The sequence below is a fragment of the Sceloporus occidentalis genome, unplaced genomic scaffold (assembly GCF_023333645.1).
Source record: "Sceloporus occidentalis isolate IW3139 unplaced genomic scaffold, rSceOcc1.0.p SCAF_129, whole genome shotgun sequence".
Lineage (NCBI taxonomy): Eukaryota > Metazoa > Chordata > Lepidosauria > Squamata > Phrynosomatidae > Sceloporus > Sceloporus occidentalis.
The window spans coordinates 974227-994662 of NW_028317109.1; the positions used below are offsets into that span (position 1 = coordinate 974227).

At 45.5% G+C, this 20436-nt stretch overlaps 1 protein-coding gene across 1 annotated transcript; it reads left to right on the top strand.

The window, feature by feature from the left end:
- Positions 1 to 9578: 9578 nt before the first annotated feature.
- On the top strand, positions 9579 to 11696 carry LOC149281667 (protein yippee-like 5). Its single transcript, XM_089499115.1, has 2 exons — positions 9579 to 9719; positions 11472 to 11696. The coding sequence occupies exons 1-2, from the start codon at positions 9579 to 9581 to the stop codon at positions 11694 to 11696; spliced, it is 366 nt and encodes a 121-aa protein (XP_089355241.1).
- Positions 11697 to 20436: the final 8740 nt, after the last annotated feature.

The following is a 20436-nucleotide window of genomic DNA, read 5'->3' on the forward strand; positions in this document are numbered from 1 at the left end:
CCTTTGGATGTTACGCCACAGAACCCTAATGAGATAAACGGCTTGCAGCATAGAAATGATCAGAAATGACTAAAGGATCTTAATATGTAGAACTTGGGGGGGGGGGAGAGAGAAGATGGGAGAGAGACATTTAAATAATAAAAGGGATTAAACAAAGGAGGGGTGTTTATTTCAAAGGAGGAGAAACGTTAGAACAAGAGACCAGAATTTAACACTACAGGGTTAGGGCAGATGGAATGGAAGGAAGATTTACTTTACTGAGAAGGGTGGTAGATATGTGGAGCAGCTGCCCAGCAGAAGTGGTAGAGGCTAATACAGTGAGGGTATTAAACATGCATGGGATAGACATACGGCTCCTGAATCCAAGACGAGGCCAACGACTGATTAAGGTTTGAGTCTTTACAGCAGGAGAAACGGGCAGAGTAGACGGGGGCCGAATGGGGCCGATCTGCCGGCGGGTTCTATGTTTCTACATAAGAAAAGGTTATTGTACAAAAATTGTGCAACAGTAAAATCTCAATCGGATGAGTTAGAAGAAGACGTGTTTACAGTATATTGAGTTTATGGAAGATACACAATGAATCGGTGACGGATACAACTCCGGTAGTCGGCAAAATAAAATCAGGATGGAGAGACGCGTCCGACGGGGATCGCTTAATGGGAGGCGAATTCTACCTTTCCTTTGGCAATAAATTCATACAGATCAGACAAACCTGGGGTTCATTCTTTATACCCTGAGTCTGTAGAAGAGTTTAGTTGCGACAAAACAGTTCAACTCCCTGCCTTCACTTTGGACCATCTAGATCTATCCCAATGAGCTTCTTTTGTGGAAAGGGCAGTGCTGCCCCCCCCCCCCATAAAAGTATAAATTATCAACTTCACGGTTTTTAGCTTAAATTAATTTATTAAAACAAACAGTTTTAATAGTATTTGTTTCCTATCCTGGGGTTCTCATCCCCCCGCACCTTATAAAGGCTGTAAATGTTCTGTACAGAAGTATACTATCAGCATATAGTCAACCTCATATATACAGTTTCAGAAGAATAGCGCACAGACAGAGGGGACGCTCGCAGAGGACAGTGCAAACTCACAGAGGGGACGCTTATTTATATACCAAGGAGGCGGGGATTGGTGGTTTTCGAAGTTGGTGATTGGATGTTGCCTATTTGCTAAGATTGGATCTCAATATTTTAAGAGGAGGAGGTGAATTGGGGTGATAGGAAGGGGGTGGAGAGAAATGGTTTTGGAGACAGGTGGGAAAGGAGAGAAGGAGAAGAGTCACTCGATCTCATGAACCTTCACAGACCCACGCGTGGGATTTCCCAACGGGAACCTAGAGGTGGAAAATCTAACCTTCTGGTCTCTACCCGCGGCCTGCGTTGGATAGACCAATGCCGGTCACCATATCTGGCAGTTTAAACGGTTAAACAGAGTCCCGCCCCCTGAGCTCAGGGAGCCAATCCGAACTCAGCATTGCTTAAACTGTATGTGGCAGGTGCCTAATGGAGGAAAGCTCATTGTACTTGGTTTACTGACCCATATAGAAAAACTAGAAATTATCGCCCCTTTAATATTACGCCTGGAGGAGCTGATCTATAAGACTCTGTGGGAACGTACAAATAATTATTGCCCCCTATATAACATCCACTCTGGATCCTGAAAGGGAGATCTACTTAGAACTTGTGTGTTTTGTTTGTCAGTCCTCTCCCTTCTCCTCCTCCATCCTTACAAAGGCTGTCTGAACCAGCAACAATCAGCAGCTCGACAACCAGTGAAAGATAACTTAATGGGGAGGAATAATCATGTGGGTTCCAAGAGCTGGGAGTTAAGACGGCCGCTTTCATAGTATACATATAACATGGGTTTCTAATACATATTTATTTTGTATGTAGTGTATCAGTAAACACTTTCTCATTTGTTTATATTGGGTATAGAACACAGTGTAGGATTTGGGGAACTGACGGATACCCGAAGCGTGTTATGTGTCTGGGTTGCCCTCTCGCTGGCTGCTTCTTGGCCAAAATAAATCCATTCGAGAGTTAAAGGAGTATTTTAGTAATATTTCTGTAGGTCCTCTCAGGAGGTACCGGATGACCCTTTTTACAAGAAGCTGTGTTTCATAGAAAAATAGAACTTGACGGCATAAGAACCCTTCTGCCCGTCTAGTTGGCCCCAAGTCCCTCCATGTTCTCTCACATTGCATTAATAGATTAAATAAGACAATTAAGCGGAATATTGTCTGCTAAGTGATGTTCCATGAGTGTACAGACCACCAATAAGGCGTTACGATGCGGGCGGTACATATGAGGCTAACGAATACTGCGTCGCATAGAAATCTATGTAACGTGGGCTGCCTTACTGCGCCACCTAGTGGCTCCCATGATCATTGCAACTGCAGTTACTTAAGTGAGAAATACTGCAGTCTCCTCCTGTCTGATGGCAGACGTGTAAATGAGTATAAATACTTAAAGTAATAGATCAGAAATTCACATAATAAAGTTCAGCGATAGAAATAATGATTTGGAATGTTGAAGTCCTTATAGTTAGTGTGATAGGTGTTGTGCCCGAGAAAATTGCACCATCGGCCGGTTTGTTCATTTATATCACAAGCATTATATGCATTCCTGGGAATTCTGGGGATTTTTTTGCCCCAATTTCAGGGTGAATGGGGTAGATTCTCAGGGTCGCGCAGTCTGAAGCTGACACCTTCCCATACACTGCATATTAAACACAGAAAGGACGTTTTTTTCCGGTACAAAATTATTATACACAATTATGTTTGTTTGTTGTTTAAGCATAGAAACATAGAATTTGTCACTATTTGGTCCATCTATCTGCCCAAGAAGAAAAACACATGAAAAGAGGGTCTATTTGTGAAAAGGATTTTATTAAATAACATTAGCATTAGTACTGAAATGATATCCGTGTGTAACAAAAATAAATGGAGCCTCACATTTCACACTTCTTGTCCTGCGTAGTCTGCAAACTCTTCTACATTACTAAACTTTTTACAACATTATTACAAGTAAAGAGAGACATACGAAGAAAGTAGAAAATAACTAACTTTCCTCTTATTGGCTTCAATGAGTTTCCAAACAAAAAAGCAGCTATGATTGAAGTCACAGCCAGTGATCAGAGGCATAGATGACGATTCCTCTGTCCCCTATCAAATTATTTCATGGGATAATACAAGTTAAAAGGAATTCTCTCACTCATTCACACAAATCATTTATACATATGCATTAATGCATTTTCAGAAATCATTCAAGCAATTTATCCACACATTCATTCACACAATTCATCCACTCATTAAATTATTCATTCTCTCACTCATTCACACAATTCATCCATACATTATTCATTCTCTCACTCTTTATTTATTTCAATATTCTTACTCGGCCCTCTTCCCCTTCTCTACCCCGTCCCCCCCTTGTCACTATCCACCCAACCCTTTGTAGTTCACTTACTCTGCTGTCCTGCGGTGGGAGCAAGATACAGCTGTCTTGCTGCTCTGCCGCGGTGTGCGCTGCCTCACTGCTGAGTGCCGGAATATGATGTCATATTCCGGCACTCAGCCTGAAATTTCGTCACTGCGACCATGACCCTAACTGCGGCAGGCAGTGGAGGAAACAAAAGGGCGCCGAGCAGTTGCCTAAAACTTTATCATGAGCAACCGCTCGGCGCCCCTTACTCTCCTCTGCTGCCATGGCGCCCTGTGCAACCGCACGGCGCGCACACCTGCCCTGTCAGTTGCCAACCTGGATGGGTGCCACAACTGAAGACTTTGCATGTCATAGGTTCACCATCACTGTCATATATTATACAGTAAGACTGTACATCATCCATAATTTGTGTTATGGATATTTCTGCTTGAATGCAGGTGGCTTAATTAGGGGTATCTTTAAATAACAGGGTTAACACTTCAAGAGTCTCAGAGACGGCTCATATAGATGGTTCCCAGGTAAGCCTGTTCTGTTTGGGCGCTGGGATATGACATCATATCCCAGTGTTTGGCTTCATTACATCATGGGGAGTAAGGTAGCCTGCCCCCAGGGGCGGGCTGGGCCGGGGGGCAGGGGGGCAATTGCCCCCCAGGCCGCCCTAAATCCGGGCCGGTGGGCCGGACGGACGACCAGCAGACGAGCATTCAATGCGGCTGCGGCCGCAAAGTTAAAAACTAAGCGGCCGCGAGCAGGATTGAATGCGGCCGTCATGCGTACCTGGCGGGGGGGGAGGGGGCGGTCCGCCCCGGCTGCTGCTCATCTGAGGGGTGCCACCATGCCGGCACGCCTCCAGAAACGATGCGCGCAGCAACTGTGGCTGTGCGCCGGGACTTGATGTCAAATCCCGGCGCACAACACTGAAGCCACGCCCACCGTCTTCCGTGCTCAGTGCACAGGACAGGAAGAAGAAGAAGAAGAAGAGGAAGAGGAGGAAAAGTGAGAGTGAAAGAAGAAAAGGTAGGAGAGAGTGGATTAGTAAGTGTGTGAGAGTGATGGGCGTTATGCTGAATGTAAGTGTGTGAGAGTGATGGGTGTTATGCTGAATGTAAGTGTGTGAGAGTGATGGGTGTTATGCTGAATGTAAGTGTGTGAGAGTGATGGGTGTTATGCTGAATGTGAGTGTGTGAGAGTGATGGGTGTTATGCTGAATGTAAGTGTGTGAGAGTGATGGGTGTTATGCTGAATGTGAGTGTGTGAGAGTGATGGGTGTTATGCTGAATGTGAGTGTGTGAGAGTGATGGGTGTTATGCTGAATGTGAGTGTGTGAGAGTGATGGGTGTTATGCTGAATGTGAGTGTGTGAGAGTGATGGGTGTTATGCTGAATGTGAGTGTGTGAGAGTGATGGGTGTTCTGCTGAATGTAAGTGTGTGAGAGTGATGGGTGTTATGCTGAATGTGAGTGTGTGAGAGTGATGGGTGTTATGCTGAATGTGAGTGTGTGAGAGTGATGGGTGTTATGCTGAATGTGAGTGTGTGAGAGTGATGGGTGTTATGCTGAATGTGAGTGTGTGAGAGTGATGGGTGTTATGCTGAATGTAAGTGTGTGAGAGTGATGGGTGTTATGCTGAATGTTTGTGAATGAGGGTTTCAGATAGCATGGATGTGTAAGTGTTGGGGGATAGCTTGGCATAGGGAGTCCGTAATCACATCCCTTTCATGCCCAGATTCCAGCATGTAGTGGCTGCCTAGGCATGATAGGAGTGTGATTGCTGTTATAAATAATTTTTTGGTCCAACTTCGGTGTGTTAACACTTTTATTGGACAGAATAATTCAATGACAGTATTAATATATATATATAATTGCAAACAGCAATCACACTCCTATCATGCTAAGTCAGCCAGCACATGCTAGAACCTGGGCATGATAGGATTGTGATTGTTGTTATATATATGTGTGTGTGTGTATATATATATATATATGTTAATATTGTTGATTTTTTTGTCTAATTTTGGTGTTACTTTTAATAAAGTATTTTAAAGTTTTTTTTTGTTTTTTTTTTTCAGTTTTGGCCAAGTGAATGCTGAATTTTTAGTTTCAGTCCAGAATTTTCATTTCGGTGCATCCCTACTATATACTATGCCAGTCACTAAAGTGGTAAGCCTACACCACATCAATGTTTGGCTTAGTATATAGTGATAGGGGTTGTCAGTGTCTGGCTCAATGTATAGGCACACATTGACGGTGGTACCGCGTAATCCCTAAGTATATAATGATAACAAATATGCTGTACCCCTGTCAATGTTTGCCTAACCATAGAAACTATGCAGTTTTAAAGTGTGTGGGGGGGGTGCCACATACAGGGTCTGCCACAGGTGCCAAATACTCTCGGTACCCCCCTGTATCATGCGGCTGTCAGACCCAACGGCCATTCCTCAGCTCCTCTTCCCACGTCTTAAAAGGGGTGAGATGAAGAGCTGAGGCATGCGGTGCGTGCACGCCGGCCACTTTAATTTCATTAGGCGCTGGTGGAGTGACTGCCGCACGACGGCCGCTTTCAATGTCGCTCGCAGCCGCTTTGATGGTGCAATGGGCCAGTTGACTAGACTCGCCCCCCAGGCCTTAGGCTGCCAGCCCTCCCCTGCCTGCCCCCTCTTTTCCGGACAGAGGTAGAGCTCGGCGGGACAGCGGGATTTCTGTGACACTGGAGAATGTGTACTGAGCATGTGCAGTCTACCTCCCAAGCTTCACCCCCAGTGTCCTGATTCGCCAGGAGTGGAAGTTGGTAGGTATAGGATAGGCTCCTGAGTTTTGGGGGGTGGGACTGTTAAACTGCCACTAATCAGGTGTGGTAACGGGGGCCGCGATGTATGTAGCGGCCCAGCTGACCTCGCACATTTAACAGTTTGGGGGGGGTTGTGCTTATTTACCTTAAACTAAGTATTTCCGAACAGCGTAACTTGTCCTATGTACCTTCCGTTGGGCCAAAATACAGAGACCTCGGTGGTCTCTTCCTCGGATGGAATTTTATTCAGTATACCGCAGACTGTATCAGCAAACATAGCAATTACATACAACTGTCACGTCACTCAGGTCTGGTAACTACAGATGTCTGGATCGATAATGTTTTATTATTTATTATCTCATATAGCGCCATCATATTCCGCAGCGCTGTACAACGGCTAAACAGGACACAGCACATAGTTCATCACATAGCAGTTTGAGGTTATGGAGGGGAGGAAGGACCCTGCCTTTAGAGCTTACAATATAGAAATGGTTATATTTTTTTCCTCATTGGGGGCAAATCCTGATCGTTCCGGGGAGGACAAAGGGTTAATATAGTAAAGGTCAGAGGAAGATTTACCCCCCGGCCACCCCCTCCTAGGCTGCCGTCCTTGACATTACTCGGCAATCTGTATCTTAAAAGTGCCATTATGTAAATAGGCCTGTTGGGGAGATCAGAGATACCGTAAATGCCCCAATGAGCAACCAGGGGTACCACATCCCCCAAGAGGGCAATAAGCCATCCAGTTTTGGGCAGGTGCTGGGTGCTTATGTGTCCCAGGGGCCCTGCAGCGTGTTCGTTAATGCCCCCCACTGGGGGACGCTATTACCTGTTACACCCAGCAGACAGCGCAGCACTTAACGAGCCCACGTGGCCGGAATGTTGCGCTGTCAGGAGGTAGGGGAGGGGCCTGGGGACGTCACGAAGAAGGCTGACCCCCTTCGGGGAGGTGAAGCGGGCGGTAGGCGTGACTTGCGGCTGAGTGATTGACGGTTTGAGTAGGGAAGTGGGCGGATCTTGCTCTGAGCTGTTAGTCAGCTCGATCCCTGAAACCTCAGAACCACAGTCGGACTCTGCGAACGTTCCGCCGTCTCCAGGCAACCGGACCTCGGGTAACCTAGGGCCCCCAGCTGGCCCGTAGAGGGTGGGGAGGACTGGGGATGTTTTTTTGGGACTGAATACCGCTGTATGTTGTGTCTGGGAAGGGGGTGGGAGTATTACCCCACTCTGGCCTGGGCAGGGGTATCGTAGCCAGGAAGGCCCCTTTAGGTATTACCCCGGGGTGTGAGTATAGGGTGAGTGTTTGGGAGGGGGGCTCACCCCGTAAAGTAACAAGGGCGAAGTAGGCCAGAAAGAACGTGTTGGGTATAACTTGGGGAGAGAGATAAACAACCGGTTAACTGTGTTTATAGAGTTTAGTGTAGACGTCATCAGACAGGGGGTGACGTCACGTCTGCTGCCCAACACTACTACTGGGAACTAGGCCAGGCACTTTACCCCAAGTCTAAATACCTCCAGGGGGTGAATGAGAAGCACAGGCTTTATTTATAGCCCAGCAGCATTTAATGGAGGGGGGGTGCGCATAGTGTCCTGTCTGCACCAGCTGCCCTGCCTTGCAGTGATGTTACCTACAGCCAAGGGGTTAATCCCCTCTGTGCAACTGTCTAGGGGGTTAGTCGTGGGCTGTCAATTGTGGCTGCTAGGTGGTTAATCTCTCATAAAGCTGGGTCATCTAAGGGGTCACCCATTGGCAGGCAGTAGTCTGACAGCTAAGGGGTTAATCCACATACCTGTCTGGGGCATCTAAGGAGTGGCAGGTAAACCAGATGACTGGCAGCTATGGAGTAAGCCCTGGCAGACGGTTAATCCTGTGTTTAGTTGTCTGGCAAGTGAGAGGTTAATCCTTTGAGGGCAGCCCTTTGGCAGCCAAGGGGTTAAGCACACAACATTCTGCTTAAAAGCAGTGACATCATAGCTGATATTTGGAAAATAACACAGTTTTGCCCCCTTAACTGGCCCTCCTGCCCCCAGCTGGGGCTTTTTTCTCTCTAAATTAACCATTATTGTGCCAGATCGGTTCACTATGACCAGGGTAACTATGGAATCTGAGCGCCTGGAAATATGTCAGAGCCATGTACAGACACATGCTGGCCGGCTACACGTAACAGTGATGTGTGTGCGGTGTTAGACAGTGGGGCATACAGGGGGTTAATCTCTATGTAGAATATACCCCTAGTTCCTCTGTAACTATAGCAGGCAGCTGTCTTTATTGTGTTGTTTGTCATCTTGGTGGGAGGAGCTTCCTTTCTTCCTTTTGCAGCCAGCTGATTGGTTGCAGGGGAGAGCCTGGCTCTGATCAGCTGTTCCATCCAAGTGGGGGAGGGGCAGGGGACATGGTTTCTGTTTATGTTGCGTACCGATGACATCAGCCGCAGGAAGGAACTGGTACGGTAACTTCTGTATACATGAGAGCCCATACCTGACAGTATTTTATGTATATATATATATATATATATATATATATATACTTTACCAAAAAGGGCACTTCTGAGTTCTTTTTTTTTTTATGTTTAAAGTTTCCTTTTTTCAGGCAATTAGTTGTTTACCGCCCCTGCCCAGTGTCCTCCCCAGCAGCTATCTTCTGATCGCCAAGTAACAGCGCATGCGCAGACCCCAAGAGCCCCAAAAATGCAGTCTGTATACCCTTATGATTCGATAAGGAACCTAGCGGCCCCCAAGTGCACGACATCATCATAAATAATCTCCTACCCCACTGACCACAGGCACGGGGGGGGGTATTATAGGAGTTCCCCTTTAAGGTACCCGTCTTGAGCAATCCAGGGGCTCCGGATTCCTCCTCTCTGGCAACCTCCGCTGATGCCGGCACTTCCTCTGAGACTTCTATGGCCGAGTGCCGCGTCACATGACCCTAAAGGGACAGTTTAATGTCTTTGACACCCCCTACTATAGAAGAATGAATATTAAAGTACCCCACGAGTACCCCGCACCCTCCGTCAGCGAAAAAAACTATTACAGCCGTCGGCCGTTATGAATAAATAGTGAGTCCGGAGCTTACAAAGAAGTCTCATCACTAACAGCCGACCATTCCGTCAGTGGCTCGAGTGATAGGACCGCGTTTCAGAGCTTGGACCAGAATATCCTTTTGTATTTAACCCCATCAGTCCTGGTTATTATAAATCATGTCGGGGGTTCTGAGTCGTAGCTCCAGTCCTGTATTTAGTGGCCCCTGGCGGCCGCCTCGCAGGCTCTAGGAGACGGTGAGTCCTCACTTTGATGTTTTATTTCCCCCCTTTAGGTTTTTTTTTGTATCAGACCTTTGTGCGACCGGACGATGGGCCGCATCTTCTTGGACCATATCGGGGGCACCCGCCTGTTTTCGTGCGCAAACTGCGACACGATATTAACCAACCGCTCGGAGCTGATATCCACTCGCTTCACCGGAGCCACGGGGAGAGCCTTCCTCTTCAACAAGGTACGGAACCCCTTATTATTACGGGTTGGGGTTAACGATGCTCCGCGGAGTGCGGGTGAGGGGCATGGCCCGGTGAGGGAGTGGCGAGGCAGGTAGGCACCACGGATGTCGCAAATCCACGTATCTGATGTGCAGGAGTATAATTAGCAGGAATCCAGTTCTATGTGGAACTCGTCATAATTATTATTTCCCGAGTGACTCGTCCACCTGCTACGATAAACACTAGTGGGCAGTGCCGTGATTAACCCCTTCAGGACCAGGCTGTGTTTTACCTTTTGTACCCTTTGGGACCGAGGCTGTTTTAACACCTTTGGGGCACTCGTGTTTAGCTGTAATTTTCTCCTCTCCCATTTAGTGAACCCACACAAGTTATATGTTATTGTTTTTTCGGGACAAGAAGGGCTTTCTTCAGATACCATTTTTTGATCAGATCTAATTTCCTGTAGCAAAAAAAAAAAAAAAAAAAAATATGATGAAAACCTGGGGGGGGGAGCTTTTTATTTGAAAAATCTTTTACTCATCTAAAAAAGCTAATGGAAAAAAACCTGCTAAATTGATTCTAATATTTGTTTTAAGTTAACAAATATCCAATGTTTTTATGTTTTGTTTTTTTGGTTTTTTTTTTTACAAGTTATGGGGCAATAAGTGCAAGTAGCTTTTTGCTATTTCAAAACCATTTTTCCCCCCAAATCTGTTCATTTTGCCCCCATGTCCTATTTGGGACACCTTTGAAGCAGGCTAATTCAATTTACCCCATGAAACTTTAGATTTTTCAAAACTAGACACCCCAAGGTATTTCAGATGCTGCAATTTTAACCCTTTCCATGCATGAAATGTAACCACCTGCCTTTGCCAAAGTTTCTGATTGTAATCCCCCCCCCCACACACACACACAAATTGTAATCCAGGTGTGAATTTCCATCTCCTGGTATTCGTCGCTGTCTAAGCCCCCCCCCCATATGTGTTCAGAAACATCTCCCAAGTACAGTGATACCCCCCCATGCAGGGGTTTGTCTAGGAGTTAAATGGCCCCATTTGGGAAGTGCCCTTTTTTTCCATTTTGGTCAGTCTGTGCCTGTGGTACGTCATTGGTCGTTAAGGGGTTTTTGGACGTCAATTTGTAGTGTAGTTACAACAGCTCTTGGCGTACGCCGGGCATCGATAATTTGTCTCAGACAGGAGTTTGGCACAAAGGTGGGGGGACACCAGGACAGTAAATTAATTGATATTCAAATACATCCACCTTTTAGACACTTTTACCTCTCTAATTCTCTCCAAGACGAGTGCATTGGTTGAAAAAAGCACATGGCAAACCTTTGACGAGCGTACCACCATGGGCACGCCGAGGCCTCTGTTGTGGCACGCCACCAGGTTACCGTGTGACCAGTTCAAGTAGGAGCAAAATAAAGGAAGGGTTCACGGGGCTCACTGCTCCCTTGCGAAGCGTGCCGGCTGTGGATGCTGAGCGCTGGGATATGATGCCGTATGACACCAAACGCGTTGCACCCATCCTGTTTAATCAAAATATATTTATATACATTTATACAGGATGGGTGCAGAGTGTTTGGGGACTTCTTGGATGGAATTTATTCTTCCCGAAAAAGAAGGGTAACTGTTTCTGCACGAAGCTCATAAAGCCGAAAACCACTCAAATGTCATGTTACATAGTTGCATAGTTACATGTAACTATGTAACATGAAGTTTGAGTGGGAAAAATGAATGTAAAAAATATCTCTTATTTTACTCCGGCAGGTGGTGAACCTGCAGTACAGCGAGGTCCAGGACCGCGTGATGCTCACCGGCCGGCACATGGTGCGCGACGTCAGCTGCAAGAACTGCAACAGCAAACTGGGCTGGATCTACGAGTTTGCCACGGAGGACAGCCAGCGCTACAAGGAGGGCCGGGTCATCCTGGAGCGGGCCCTGGTCCGCGAGAGCGAGGGCTTCGAGGAGCACGTGCCGTCCGACAACTCCTGAAGCTCCCCGTCGCCTTTCTGCTCTCTTTAGTTTTCTTCACCGGAAGTAAAATCGCAGATGAAAAAAAAAAAAATCATCTAAAAATTTCCTCCCAAACTCTGTTACTTTAGCCTTTGAGTCGAAAAAAAGCTGATCTGAAAGAAGAAAAGGGGGGGAAAAATGGATTTAATTTTTTTTTCCCATTGTGAGAAAAATACCAACTCGGTCTCAAATTGTACAATTTCTAGTAAATGTATATATAGGGGGAGTCGGGGGGGGGGCAGTATGGCTTTTAAGGTGTTTTTTTTTTTCTTAATTTTTTTTCTCCCCAAGTTGGTTAAATACCTTACTTTGCTCTGTACTTTTTCTGAAATATTCATGAATGATTTAGGGATTTTTCCTTCCTCCAATTAATGTAATTTTTTACCAGACCCCTCCCCCGTTTATTACATAGGGTTTGTACAGATAACGTATAGGTTCGGTGTGGTTTGTGGCTTGTGCTCTTCCAGGCATTGCACACAAGTTGGAGCTTTTTTTTTGCATTTTCACCATTTTCATAAAACTTTTCGTGTTTAAATTGTGATTGGTGTGGATTGAAAACAAAGAATAAATAAAAATAAATGTATTTTGAAACGGAGCAATGATTCGTTTTACGTTTAAATTAATATAGCACACTGTGCTAGCGTAATAAAATGGATGGGTGATCTGTCCTTTATATTATATGGTGTACAGTGTTTTTAGTTTTTATTTCTCAGGTTTGCGATTTGGCAAAAAAACCCCTTAATTTTAATTTTATAGAATTTGAAACATAAAAACAGAATTTTTAACCCCCATTCAGTCACCCATTCTTCCTGCTGTAAAGACTCAAACCTTAATCAGTCGTTGGTCTCGTCTTAGATTCCGGAGCCGTATGCCTGTCCCTGTATTATCCTCTACTGCTTCTGCTGGCAGGCTGTTCCGCTTATCTACAAAACGCTTGTTTTTGGGGGTAGCGTAATTGCAAATACAGCTGCAATTTTTTATTTTTGTAACAATAAGTGGCTTCCATAAGAACATTTGACGCCATTTGTAGCATAGATGTAATTACATGGCACGCTGTGTCAGCTGCCCTGTAATAGGCTTCTAGATCGCGAGAAATTGCTTCTAAGCCCCAGAGGATCATGGGTAATTTGTTGCATTAAAAATAAAGCCAAGGTGCTGGCTGGGGAGGGGGGGGGGCTAGGAAAGGGGCAAATGCATAGGGGGGGGGAGCATTCTGCTGAATCCCACCATGTATTTGCAAGGGGGAGAAAAGCATCCTCTAGATTGTAAGCTCTTTGAGCAGGGCCCTCCTCACCTGTTGTTTCTGTAAATTATTATGTTATATACTACTTATGTCCTGTCTACCCATTGTACAGCGCTATGGAATATGATGGCGCTATATAAAACAATAATAATAGAGGACACAGCTGCCACGTGCATTAAATTGCATTCAAGGGCATGAGTGTCCCTTTAATAAATCAGATTCCTGAACCTGCCACTAGATGGCACTAAGCGCTCATCTGAACCTGAAATGCCATATTTAGCATTTTAAGTATTCTGCACTAAAACTCAATCTTTCAAACAATTGTATGAATGAAAGGATATTTGAATCTATGCTTCAGTTTGTTTGTGACTTGGGCCGTGAATATGATGTCTCAAAAACTAAAACACCCTTCTTCTCTTCCACAGAGATCATTCCCAAAACAATTAAAGCTGCTGTTCCGCTTCCATAAAACACAAACTGCACTCTATCCCCTAAAGGTTAAATCTCATATAACCACCAGACAAACGTCTTTATTGCTGTATATGGCAGCATTAAAAAAAAAAGAAACATTAATTTGTACAGCGCTGCGGAATATGATGGTGATATATAAAACAATAAAAATATGAATTATAATAAAAAATAGTAGTGGTTACTCCTAGCATTAATACCATCTAGGGAGGGGCCGGGAAAAGGTCAAGTGCGAGAATGCGAGAAAGCGGGATTCAGCGTATGGTCTGTGGGTCAACTTTTTCATTCCGTATTCTTGTTCGTCTAAAGATGCAGTTCCACTTAGACGAGCAGTAAATTGCTGGTGTGTTAAGCCAATAAACCTTAGCAGGTCTGTAATGTTATTCTTTCCAATTTTTTTTTCTCTCTATGATTACAACCTATCAGAGTTTAAGTGTCCCTGGGGAAAATAACCAATGAGGCAAACTTTTGCATTGGGGTTTGAGCATTTAACAATTCTCAGAATGATGTTTCTAATGTTAAGTTATGAAAGGGTTAAAGGGACAGACCAGCCATCAGCACGTTCGTTCATGTGATTGCTGTGCCCCTCATTGCCCCTTTTAAGTTTTCCTCGTGCCCCCATTGCCCCTTTTCTCTGTCGGCCGAACATACTGTATCTCACGCCGGGTGACGTACTTAAGCTAGTCTGCTTCAGCGCTGGCTTGTCACGTGTTCTGGATGTCCAATGAGACACCCCACGGCCATGCGTACATGCGCAGAAATTTTACTGGGAGCCCTTTCCAACTACTGATTGGCTGCTTCAAGCAGCTTTTATGTTACTAATAGAATGGTAGATAGGTTGAACGGCCTCCCAGCAGAAGTGGTAGAGGGTAATACAGTGAGGGGATTAAACACGCATGGGATAGACATACGGCTCCTGAATCTAAGGTGAATCTTGGCGAAAAGATTATTTTCCTAAAATATATATATATTTTTTTAAATATATTATTAATCATTTTTTTCATCCACTTGCGGGCTGAGTAGAGGCAGTCAGTTTGCTGAGGTTATTGAAATAATATTTCCTGGGTCCCGCTAATGGAAATCCCCTGCGCGGTTAATGATGTCAGGTTTTACTCGGCTCTCCCGCCGGCGCTCCGGAGAAACATATAGATTTTTAACGCGTAACAGGTGGAGATTCGCTCGACGCCTCGCATCTGGAAAAAATCTTATTAATACGCTGAATACCAATCGCCGGCAGGAAAACTGTAAAAAATACGGCAACCCTATGGAAACTTTTACTAACAGCCGGGTATCAATGGAAACCTTTTATTGTTATAGCAAGAAATTATATATATATACAGGCCCGGACTGGGGCAAAAAATAGGCCCGGGCATTTAAGCCTGAGCAGCCCATATTTATTTATTTATTTATTGTTAAAGCCCACCCTTCATGTACCATCTTTGCATTCACTCATTCACACAAATCATTAACACATTCATTAATGCAGTCTCACAAATCATTCAAGCAATTCATCCACACATGAATTCATTAATTGTCATACACATTCACACAATTCATCCACACATTTATTCATTCATTCATTCTCATACGCATTCACACTACCCCCTCTCCCCATCTTATCAGCCCCTTCTCACTATCTTCCCCCTTTTCACTATGTACCCCTCTCACTATCTAACCCCCTCTGCCCCTTCTCACTGCACCTCCCTCCCTCACCCTACTTACCGGAGCAAGCAGCAACTGCGGCCGGGCCCGCGGCAGCACCGGACTAACTGGGCCTATGCGGCCTCTACGGCCGCATTAACTCAGGGCATAAGAGGCACCTGCCCCTTAAGCCCGCCGCAACTGCGACCGGGTCCGCCTTTCTAAGGGGCCGGGAAGCCCCCACCAAGGCCGGCTTCAGGGGTCTGCGGCCGCACAGGGCTTACATTAAAACATCGGGGGTTTTTTTTAACTTTATTTAACATCCTCCATGTTAACTAAAGTTAACAAAAACTTTATTTAACATGGAGGATGTTAAATAAAGTTAACCCCCCCCCGATGTTTTAATTTAACCCCTGTGTGGCCGCAGACCCGTAAGGCCTGCCCTTGTGGGGGCTTCCCGACCCCCTAGATTGGCGGACCCAGTCGCAGTTGCGGCGGGCTTAAGGGGCAGGTGCCCCTTATGCCCTGCGTTAATGCGGCCGTAGAGGCCGCATAGGCCCAGTCAGTTCGGTCCTGACTGGGCCTATTTTAAGGTAGGGGCCTGGAGCTGCAGCTCCATCAGCCCCTAAGTCAATCCGGCCCGGCCCACCGGGCAAACGCCCGGTTTGCCCGATGGCCAGTCCGGGCCTGTATGTATATAATTAATAAAGCATGCAAGAAATTTCCCCATCTCTGATAAAAGTCAGAATGTAAAATTTTCTGCTCCAATGCAAACTTATACTTAAAAGGAATCGCCCACCATTTTTTTAATTACTGGTATCAGATTAAAAACATTTCCAAAAATATTCGCTCTGTTATCTGATCCCCAATCTACTAGACAAACACCCCGACTCCTTATCATACTGCCTGTGGGGAACAATAAATTGGCTCAGTCTTAATCATCCAGTCGGACTCTGAATAATGAAAGCCTATGGAGGAACGGACTTCACTGTATACAGCGCTGGGGGGTTATATTACTGTATGCAGTGCTGGGGGGTTATATTACTGTATACAGCGCTGGGAGTTATATTACTGTATGCAGTGCTGGGGGGTTATATTACTGTATACAGCGCTGGGGGTTATATTACTGTATAACCCCCAGCGCTGGGGGTTATATTACTGTATAACCCCCAGCGCTGGGGGTTATATTACTGTATACAGCGCTGGGGGGGTATATTACTGTATGCAGTGCTGGGGGGTTATATTACTGTATACAGTGCTGGGGGGGTTATATTACTGTATACAGTGCTGGGGGGTTATATTACTGTATACAGCGCTGGGGGGTTATATTACTGTATACAGCGCTGGGGGTATATTACTGTATACAGCGCTGGGGGTTATATTACTGTATACAGCGCTGGGGGGTATATTACTGTATACAGTGCTGGGGGTTATATTACTGTATACAGCGCTGGGGGGTATATTACTGTATACAGCTCTGGGGGTTATATTACTGTATACAGCGCTGGGGGTTATATTACTGTATACAGCGCTGGGGGTTATATTACTGTATATAGCTCTGGGGGTTATATTACTGTATACAGTGTTGGGGTGTTATATTACTGTATACAGCGCTGGGGGGTTATATTACTGTATACAGTGCTGGGGGTTATATTACTGTATACAGCGCTTGGGTTATTACTGTATACAGTGCTGGGGGGTTATATTACTGTATACAGCGCTGGGGGTTATATTACTGTATACAGCGCTGGGGGTTTATATTACTGTATACAGCGCTGGGGGTTATATTACTGTATACAGCGCTGGGGGGTTATATTACTGTATACATTGCTGGGGGGTTATATTACTGTATACAGTGCTGAGGGTTATATTACTGCATACAGCGCTGGGGGGTATTACTGTATACAGTGCTGGGGTTTAGTAGAAAACTATTTTTTTTCCACTCCCTTCGCTTTATTCATTAGTGCTCCTGCGGGAGTTATTGCAGTAATAGGGAAAAGTGTGAAGTTTCCATTGTAACTCCCATGGGACTGTTTTTCTACCCACAAAAAAAAAGACATGCCGTTCTGTGCTCGGAATACACTGGGAGATCATGTCAAGCCCATGAAGGATGGGAGTAGCGTGAAGTCATGTATGACATCACAGGAGATTAGAAAGTCGGTAAATAAAATACGGTGGGGAGAAATAAAACCTCCGCCATGTATCCAGCGGGGGTCTCACTAATACGGAGATATCAGGAAGAATTATCAGGAAGGGCTAAGAGATCTCAATATATCCAGCATGGGGGGAGAGAAGAGAGAGGGGGGTGGGAGAGAGACATTTAAATACATAAAGGGATTTAATAAAGTTCAAGAATTCAAGGAGGGTTTACTTTACTGAGAGGGTGGTGGATAGGTGGAACAGCCTCTCAGCAGAAACATTTAACTGAATTCACTAAAAGTAATCTCATCTCATGTATAATGCATCATGAATGTCCTTTGCTAAATCACAGATTCCACTATGAAGAAACAACTCTTTTTCATGCTAACATCCAGTGTCCTGTTAGGAAAGAACGTGACAGTGATGTCATCAGTATGCAGAGTTGTAATCTGACATCATACCCCGCCCACATTACATGGTGGCATCATAACATCATTTCACCCATATTTCTTTTTATTCATATCTCCACTAAGGATGGTGCTCCACATGTGCAGGACTCTCCTGACCAAACCGGGGCAGTTGGCAAGTGTATGTCTTGTGTTGATCATAGAAATTCCTCATCTCGTTGCAGCTCACCTATAACTCGCTGCTTAGTGAATACAACCCTAAAATATGCTTTTTTAACATATTAATTATAATATTTAATTATATTCAGCACTGCTGAACTCATTTTACTGCCTCTGCAACAACCTATGATGTCATAATTGACCAGGATGGGTTTTTATGCCAATTATTACAAGACATAATGACATAATGCAGAGTGTGCTTTATTACATCACAGCGTAAAAAAAATACGATTAAAACCTAAATATTGGAAGATCTTTAGCAAATAGAGCCCCAAATCACCCCCCTTATAATACTGACTAGAAATGGCCTGGGTGCCCACCACCCATTAACAAATCTTCCAGTGGAGGCTGTTACCCCCATGTGTCATGTGACCCAGCATCCCTTCCTGCATGCTGGATCAGTCTGCACGCAGCACAGAGAAAGAAAGACACACGGCTCCTGCTGATATGTGGAGTAGGCAGGGGCATAGACAGGCTGGTTGGTGACCATGATGGCACAGGCAGGCTGTCTGGGGGGCAAACACGGCACAGATAAACTGTTTGGGGGCACTGATAAGCTAAATGGTGGCAAATATGGCACAAACAGGCTGTTTGGGGTCACAGACAAGCCAGGGACAAAGATAGCACAGATAAGCTGTTTGGGGGCACTGATACGCTAAATGGTGGTAAAGATGGCACAAACAGGCTGTTTGGGGGTCACAGACAAGCTGTTTGGTGGCATAAAAGGCACAGACAAGCACGGATCAGGGGTTCTAATGCCATTACTGGAGTCTTAATATTTACCCAACAAAGAAAAGACGATGACATCGCAGGGAACGTCCCTCGGTTATAAGTTATGGACCGCAGGTTTCACGGACGATACGGAAGGAAAGGGGTTAAACGCCACGAGCGACATGTAATTCCACTCGGATCGCTTTCTCCGTCCTGCAATTTTTTTTCCATCCCTTTCCCACCCGCTAAAGGCTGACATTCGAAGCTCTGCCTGAAAACCTATTTGAAACGCGATTCTAGCGAACAAGATCTACGGAAAACATTCCCTGAAAAAAAACCTCTTAAACGTGACGAAGTATTAAAGTCCATTCATGTCCTGGGAAGTATTCCGCAATTGTGTTTGGGATTAATCCGGGGGGGGGCTGGATTTTGCCCCACCCCGGGGGGGTATTTTGCGTCTCATTGCCTCGGCGTAGGTGTGATAGACATGCTGTTGGTCTGGTTTGGTTAGTCAACTGGTTTGATGGTTGATGCCAGAGGAGGCCCCTGCAGGCAACCAATAGAGTTGCTCGCACGGCCCTTTAACCTCTGACGGCGAACCTGCGGATTTCGGCTCCCATTAACCCCTGCGATGCCACGTAGATAAGGTAGGCTAGATGGGGAAGGGACCAGGGAGATTAGTAGACGATGATTCTTCGTGCTGTTCATCTTCGCATACGTTTTGCCGCCGCCATGTTCGGTATTCGGGCAGAACAACGAAAAAATGACCCTTCGTGTTCGTTTTCATGTTCGCCCGATTGCACAAGTCTATATTGTTTATAGCAGGAGAGAGCTGGGCCGGATCGGGTCTGATCTGCCGGATCGGGTCTGATCTGCCGGATCGGGTCTGATCTGCCGGATCGGGTCTGATCTGCCGGCGGTTCTGTGTTTGGTCAGTAGAGGGCACTGTGGAGTCAGGGCTGAGAGCTGGAAGGACGTAATTGAAGTTATTCTTGGAAACTCTAACGTGCATTAACTGCTTGTAAGGATATGCGCTGCCCTTTATTATCCCCCTTTAATTGCCCTCTCGAGGCCTCCTCGGGGGGGGGTTATAAGGGGAAGCGGCAGATTGGAGGAGAAAGCTAACCCCTATATTTTTGTTCTTGGAAGAATCTGATGACGATGATGATGTCACATTTGGTTATTTTTACATCGTTTTGAGCCCCATTTTCACCGAATCCATATAGTTCTGGGGGGGGGGGTTGGCGTGTTGGCGGCTGCCGGTAAATTCTGATTCTGCGATACATTACAAAATAAAAATGAAACATCGTATACATACAGGCTGTCCGAAAATGTCCATTAGTCCTGTGAGTGATATTGAAGCTATCATGCCTCCCAACTGTCTCGCTTTGCGTGGGACAGTCCCGATTTTGCCACTCTATCCCGCTGTCCCGCAGAGCTCTACCTTTTCCCTGTACATTCAAATAAGAAGGTAAAAGGCTAGAAGTGAGATATATTATGGATTCGGAACCAAGAGCTATATGCAGGGGCGCCTCTAGGTTAAAAGGGGCCACAAGGGGCCCATTTCCACACAGGTGGCTGCTGTAATTATTCCCACACACTATATAGATTTCTGAATTATAAGGAATCTGCCTCAAACTACCTCTGAGGGGGCCCTTTAAACCAGTGGGGGCCCCAAGCTGCTATTTCATACCTCCCAACTTCTACCCCAGGGGTATCAGGATGCCAGGGTGTGTGTGGGGGGGAGAGTTGGCGTTGCTTTGGAGGTCTATTGAGAACCAGAGAGTTCATATTTAATAAACAGCAATTATAGGGTTAAAATCAAATATAGATCACACTGTCCCTTTATCTATGCATTACGTAGGGTAGGGCTCGCTCAACTGCTCTGCCT

Excerpts from the sequence above, each read along its gene's own strand:
- LOC149281667 (XM_089499115.1), top strand. The coding sequence starts at position 9,579 with ATGGGCCGCATCTTCTTGGACCATATCGGGGGCACCCGCCTGTTTTCG. Across the intron at positions 9,720-11,471 it reads GAGCCTTCCTCTTCAACAAG|GTGGTGAACCTGCAGTACAG; the intron begins GTACGGAACCCC and ends TTACTCCGGCAG.